Source organism: Ciconia boyciana, chromosome 6 (genome assembly GCF_034638445.1).
Source record: "Ciconia boyciana chromosome 6, ASM3463844v1, whole genome shotgun sequence".
Classification (NCBI taxonomy): domain Eukaryota; kingdom Metazoa; phylum Chordata; class Aves; order Ciconiiformes; family Ciconiidae; genus Ciconia; species Ciconia boyciana.
Window position 1 is genome coordinate 38509248 of NC_132939.1, and position 7335 is coordinate 38516582.

General features: G+C 43.5%; 1 protein-coding gene across 1 annotated transcript; it reads left to right on the forward strand.

The window, feature by feature from the left end:
- The first annotated feature begins 263 nt into the window (after window positions 1-263).
- Window positions 264-5600, forward strand: ACTC1 (actin alpha cardiac muscle 1). The gene is made up of 7 exons (XM_072864249.1): window positions 264-290; window positions 952-1100; window positions 2215-2539; window positions 3196-3357; window positions 3471-3662; window positions 4898-5079; window positions 5451-5600. The coding sequence occupies exons 2-7, from the start codon at window positions 972-974 to the stop codon at window positions 5592-5594; spliced, it is 1134 nt and encodes a 377-aa protein (XP_072720350.1). The 5' UTR covers window positions 264-290; window positions 952-971; the 3' UTR covers window positions 5595-5600.
- The last annotated feature ends 1735 nt before the right edge of the window (window positions 5601-7335 follow it).

Sequence of the window (7335 nt, forward strand, 5' to 3'; positions counted from 1 at the left end):
GGGGCTGCGCGGGGCTCCCTATTTGGCCATGCGGCGGGCCGGGGGCGCGCTGCCCCGCGCCTGCCTTACATGGGCCGGGCGGCCGGGCTGCGCCGGGGCTGGCCGGGCTCCATTCATGGCTGCGCGGCCGCTGAATGGCGCGGAGCCGACCAAATAAGGAGAAGGTGGCTGCCCCGTCCCGCGGCGGCCCTGGCCGACGCTGCCCCTCGAGGGGGTATAAATTGGGGCGTCTCCGCCGAGCCGGCACCCAGGCTCTCCTCCGCAGCCCCCCCGCCGCCGGTGCTGGTCTGGTGAGTAGCGCGGCGGCGCCGGCAGCCCCGCGGGGCCGGCTCGGGGCGGGCGGGGAGGGACGGGACGGGACGGGACGGGACGGGACGGGATGGATGGATGGATGAATGGATGGATGGGAGGTACCGGGGCGGGCGGCGGATGCCGGTCGTGCAGGTACGGCCGCTGCTGCGCCTGCGAGCCCCCGGCTTGGCGTTATTTCTGCCGCGGACACGGCCCCCGTCCCCCGCCGCCCCTCGCGCAGCGCCAGCCGCCGCGGCCCGACGGGGCGGGACGCCCCGCCGCCGGTGAAGTGCTCTGGGCAGGACGGATCTCTCCGATTTCACACGCTTTCCCGTTTCAATCTGCGGCCTGAGGGTACCGCTAATGATGCCCTAATGAGCGTCCTGCAAGCCGGGGCGCCTACTGAAGAGCGGAGAAGGGAGCGGCTGACGGGTCCTATTTAAAGCCCTGCCCACGAGCGCGGCCGAGCCACCGAGCATCCTCCCGGGGCGAGTCAAATTTCCCGCTCCCGCCGACAGCTGTCGGTGTGCCGCCGCCGCCCGTGCCCTCCGGGATGGCGGGCGGGAGGGCGCGGAGGGGCCGCCCGGGGGGCTCGGGGGGCCCGGCGGCAGCGCCGCGCTGCCCGCGGGGGTCTGGACGCGCCGCCGCGCTGTTTTTCAGGTCCGTGCCTCCCTCCGAAGATGTGTGACGACGAGGAGACCACCGCACTGGTGTGCGACAACGGCTCGGGGCTGGTCAAGGCGGGCTTTGCCGGAGACGATGCCCCCAGGGCCGTTTTCCCTTCCATCGTCGGCCGCCCGAGGCACCAGGTAACGACGGGGCAGGGCCGGGGCAGGACCGAGCCTTCCCCCTCTCTCCAGGAGTCTCCTCCACTCGCCCCTTCCCTCCTTAGTTCTTCTGTCCTGCCCCAAATACTCTCCCCTTTCCTCTGCTCACTTCTTGCGGTGGTACTAGTGACGCCTTTCCAGTTCTCTCCGGTGCTTCCCCCAACTCCCCTGTTTGGATGTCCCTTATCTCCTTCCTGTCACTGTCTCCCTTTCCCCCAGCTATTTCTAATTCACCAACCTTCCTCTTGACGCTCTCCCCGTTCTCTCTCCCAGTGAGCCCAAACCCAGCTTCCTACAAAGCTGCTGCCCACTCCATCCCCTGGGCCAGACCTGCCGCTGGTGCTAGTTCAAAGGCATCTCCATTGGCTGAATTTGCACATGATGCAGTTTGTTTAAGGCCCTTCCCACCCATCCTGTCCAACGTTTCACATACCAAACACCTTCTTTCAGTTTCCTCTGCTTCTTTTCTCTGTCTCTGATCTCACCTTCACTGCTCTCTAAGCCTCCTTTTCTCTGTTCCCGTTTCATTCTCCTTCTCCTTTGTCACAGTTAAATCAGTATATAGAAAATACAGTACTTTTTTATCCTACAGTTTCTTTGGTAAAAAGTTTGTAATGCTTTTTTTTTTTTAAACTAAAACGTTTGCAATTTGTATTTTGTTATCATGAATAAATTACTGGTGAGGCTCTGTAGTAATATGGAGTATTCTCCTTCACTAGAAGGCTCATTTCCTGCTGTATCTTCTTGTTTATAAACTCTCTTTGTATGTCTCTCTATCTTTTCCTGCTCTTGATATCGTGCAGTTTACTTTCAGTCAAACTTTGGGACCAGAAAGAAGTAATTGAAAATAAGAGGTGCATTAAAAAAGGGGAAAAAATCCTTTAATCTGATTAAAGGAACAAGGCTTTTATGAGGAAACTTCAAATTCTGTAGACTTAATATTTTAATAATGGTCATTTATTTTCCTAAACAACCTTTTAGTGGTGTGACTGCTTGTACTGTTCTTGAAAATAGCATAGTTGTCTGTGATGTAATTGTTTGGGCTCTGTGATGTTGTCTTCCTCAAATAATGCTTTTCTGTACTTTCTTCTCTTAGGGTGTTATGGTTGGTATGGGTCAAAAAGATTCCTATGTGGGTGATGAAGCTCAGAGCAAAAGAGGTATCCTTACTTTGAAATATCCCATTGAACATGGCATCATCACCAACTGGGATGATATGGAAAAGATCTGGCACCACACTTTCTACAATGAGCTCCGTGTGGCCCCTGAGGAACACCCTACCTTGCTCACAGAAGCCCCCTTGAACCCTAAAGCTAATCGTGAAAAGATGACCCAGATAATGTTTGAGACCTTCAATGTACCTGCTATGTATGTGGCGATCCAGGCTGTCCTGTCCCTGTATGCCTCTGGTCGTACAACAGGTAAAATAAAAAAATAAACACTACTTAGATTTTTCCTTCCAGGAACCCTCCTTCCTTCTCACTCCAAATAGGAAAAAAACCCCTATAACTCATTCTGATTTACAGAAAACTAGGTATTTTTAGTTTATAGCGATTGATGAGAACAGTAGCAGAAAAGCCAGTACAAAATAGTCTGTGGACAGAACAATGCAGACCTGTCTGCATTGCTTTCAGAGAGGCACTGTGGAACTGACTCTCCTGCCACTTGTCATGATGCAGACGAGGAGACTTTCCTGTGAAGTCCTGCAGTTACACAAGTATTACACCAGTTTAAGCGTTTAAATGGGGCCCAAAAGGTGCCCATTATTGGACCAAGACACTCACTATTGCAGATACGCTTACTGCTCAGTGTAGTAACAGTGGAAGGCTGTTCGTATGGATTAGCTTAAAATATGTACGGGACAACTGTTTTATGGGAAAGTTCACATCAAACGGGAATGTCCAGGCAAGCAAAGGCAGAAGGAATGGGCAAGATTTTTATGGCTGAAATAGGATGATGCTACTTTATAGTGCCTGAAAAATCCTATATTTTGTTGTGTTTGTTGCTGCTTACTGTACCTAAGGGCTCTAAGCATTTGCTAGGTGATTCCAACTGCTCTCTGACATTTCTCTCCCAGGTATTGTTCTTGACTCCGGCGATGGCGTCACCCACAATGTACCTATTTATGAAGGTTATGCTTTGCCTCATGCTATCATGCGTCTGGATCTGGCTGGCAGGGATCTGACTGACTACCTCATGAAGATCCTCACGGAGCGTGGCTATTCCTTTGTGACAACAGGTCAGTCCTTCAGCTTTGCCCTCTTGTGAAAATCCTCATGTCTCTCTTGGCCCATCTTCTTCCTCTTGTATTTTGCTTCTCCACACCTTGATTTGATTCCCATATATCTGCAGCTGAACGTGAGATTGTTCGTGATATCAAAGAGAAATTGTGCTATGTTGCACTGGACTTTGAGAATGAAATGGCCACTGCTGCCTCTTCCTCCTCTCTGGAAAAGAGCTATGAATTGCCTGATGGTCAAGTGATCACAATCGGTAACGAACGTTTCCGCTGCCCTGAAACCTTATTCCAGCCATCCTTTATTGGTAAGTGTTCCCAGGAAATTCTCCTTTCTGTAGGAGGTATGAATGAATCAGAAGATCTAGAAGGTGTCCCACTCCTCTTCCTGCTTATCTAAATTTGGCACAAAACCAATCATAAATAAATAATGAGTTAGATCCTCTGGTCCCTGTAAGCTGTGCTTGATGTGAGCTCAACTGGTAATTAGCTGAGCTCTGGGCTCTTGTTGCAAGTTTTAGATCAGGTTTTAGGGTCACGTTTTTTTAGTGATAAAATGTACAGTTAGATTATCATCATTAGGGAGTTGGACTCGATGATCTTATGGGTCCCTTCCAACTCGAGATATTCTATGATTCTGTGTCACTGATGGCAAGAATAGCTTTCAGTGCTGTATTTGTAAGGCTTACACTTAAAACAGTATCTGACTCCATGGAGAAGTAAAGTGTCTGGGAGGGGAAAAAAATGGAACGAAGGTGTGTGTATATTTATACGCACTGTAATTAAACATTGCCATGGTCAAGATGGTAGGCTTTGCTGTTTGTGAGTGCAGCTGACGGATATAGCAAATGCTTATACTCTAAGTCCTGAGTAATAAATGCAGTTGCTCATCAGCTGACGTCTTACTGTGGATCTAGTGTCAGCCCTTTCAGGAAGCACCTGTTAAAATTAATAAATTGAAATGCAACCTACAAACACTTGCTTCTGGTTTCTTTTTTCTTACCAGCAAGTACCAATATCTTGGTCCATGTCTTGGTTATGTCTTGCCTTGATGTTTATGGACTGTTTTAAGACTGTATTTTGAGTAGACTGAAAAAGAAATGAAGTTACTATTGTCTTCTTTAGTTCTAATTCAACTGCTTTCATTGTCTTTATTGCTGTCTTTTCTATATTCAGCTAAAGCTTTTTGTGAGACTCTGATGTAACCTGATACTCATGTTTTCTGTTCTGTATCACTTTCTCCCCTTGCCATATACTAAATGAGGTTATCTTGTGTGTCTACTTCTCTTACTGTATATTTTGAGTATCTTTCCTTGCACATGCATTATGATTCTTACCCTTTCTAACAAATAATTTTCATTTTCTTAGCTAGTTGTTTAATTCTATTTTTTGATGTTTTTCTGTAACATTTAATAATCAGTAAGTAATTTTACAACAAAAATGTCATAGAAGTTCATATTAATGATGAGGAGAAATGCCAAGAGTTCTTTTCATGAAGACCTCTTGTATAATTTACTGATCTACTCTCTTATTTCTTCTAAAGGTATGGAATCTGCTGGTATCCACGAAACTACCTACAACAGTATCATGAAGTGTGATATTGATATTCGTAAGGACCTGTATGCTAACAACGTCCTCTCAGGTGGAACAACAATGTACCCCGGCATTGCTGATCGCATGCAGAAAGAAATCACTGCACTTGCTCCTAGCACTATGAAGATCAAGGTGAGGAATTTGACTCTGTACTACAAAATGTGGGTAAGGATGGGGAAAATGTCCACATCGTTAAACTGGGATATAGGAACAACTCAAAAGTGAGATCAACCACTGATGGACAAATGAGAAGAAATTCCATTTAATCAGCATAATTATATTGATTAGAAGCAAGTGTTAGAAAAGAGGAAAATATGGTTATAGATTTTTCTTAAGGAATATTACATCTTTTGTACCAGCTGCTGAAGATCAATACTGTTATTACAGAAATGGTCTTTATTTACTTAAGGAAGTATCTAGTGGTTTGTTACAGTGGTGATGTGGGTTGGTTGTTCAGAAATGTAACTGTTAAATGAGGATTTTGTTGCTTTTCTTTATCCTAGATCATTGCCCCACCTGAGCGCAAGTACTCTGTCTGGATTGGTGGCTCCATTCTAGCATCTCTGTCCACCTTCCAGCAAATGTGGATCAGTAAACAGGAGTATGATGAAGCTGGTCCATCCATTGTCCACCGCAAGTGCTTCTAAGCACTTTTTCCCTCAAGTTACTTCCCACTCAGGATGACGACAATATGCTTCTTGGAGTCTTCTGGCAACCCTTCCTGAACTCTTCAGTCATTGTACAGTTTGTTTACACACCCGTGCAATTTATTTGTGCTTCTAATATTTATTGCTTTATAAATAAACAAGATCTGGGACTTGCAACCTACAAATGATTGTCTTTTGTTTTATTATAAGTATTCTTTGGTTTTAAAAAAATGAGATTAAAGACTCTGGGATTTGGAAACTCCCATCAAAGCTATCAATGCCTTCACTGCATGCATGTCCTTCTAAGTCATGTGGGCGTGTTAGATCATGGTTTTCTATTAGTAAGAATTTATACTTTATAGTTTTAATTTTGAAACTTGAAACAAAAGAAGCGTCATATATCAAGGCTTACAAAGAAATAGCCTTGAGGGCAGACACAGTAAGTGGAACAAGTGGAAGGAAACCTCTCATAGTCACTCACTGGGTTTAGAAATGTTTCTTCTGTTGCATTTATTATAACCCAAATATTTTAATATTAATTTATTGAAAGCCAAAGCTTCTGTAAAAGAATTATGTTAATACATTTAGAAGGCAATTTATAACTAATTAGCTCAATCCTAAGGAGTCATACAATTGTTTTCTGTGGGCTATAAATATTTACGACAAAACATTAATTCAAACTGACAGTTTACTCATCTTCCCCCATCTCTTCAAAGCCAGAGATAAAGAAGTGAAGCCTTTATTGTAGTAATGCACAAGAATAAAACTTTTGCTGTATAAACATACAATTGTTATAATCATGATTATTTTCACATCATCATACATATGTCTTAGGCAATTCTTGTTATTCTTTGTTGCTATTTGACCCAGATACTACAATCATAAATTGCCTACTTTCCGTGGGCTTTTGTGGTCCTCACCATGACTTTTTATGACTGTATACTTTGATTTATTTTTTTTTTAAAGTAATATCTAAAAGGTGAAGTACAGAATGACCTGAGACATTTTCATTAAAATAATGGAAGTTTGAACTATGTACAGACTGGAGTTCGCCTAAACTTGATTTAGGAAATCAATCAAGGCATTTATCAAGCTGCACATGTGGTTAGTTAGGCATGTACTCAGATGAGAGCCATTACCAGTGTTTGAAAAGATTAGATTTCATACTAATTTTATACTCAAATGCTAATTAAAAAACCCCAGATAACAATAATAGGCAGTTTACACAGTTGCGGGGAAACTTTTTTTCTGTTTTTCCCACCTCGTATTTTCTAGAAAGGCATTAAAACTGGCCGTTAGATGTGATCTGCAGTTAAGCAGAACTTATTTTACTCTTTGAATATATGAAGATGTATTTAGCATCTGTCTTCAATTTACTTATTGAAGTAAATTGTCAATTTACTTATATTTAAGTCAATTTACTTATAGAAGACATTTTACTGAGGTGCCATTGTAATTGCCTACCATCGGCTTGCACTTGAAATATTCAAATATTTCTAGATATTTTTGCTTTTGGACAGAAAAGGTGGATGGAGTTGTTAAATACAAATAAAATTTAAACATAAATATGAAATTTTAAAACTTTTTTACAATTCCAACATAAATTTAAACACTTTAAAAAACATAAAAATGAAATCTTAACATAAATATGAAAACATAAACATAAATATGAAATACGTATCCTCACACTGTACACAGTATTACTGAAATGCTGCTACAAATAGGCCTTTTCACAATACAA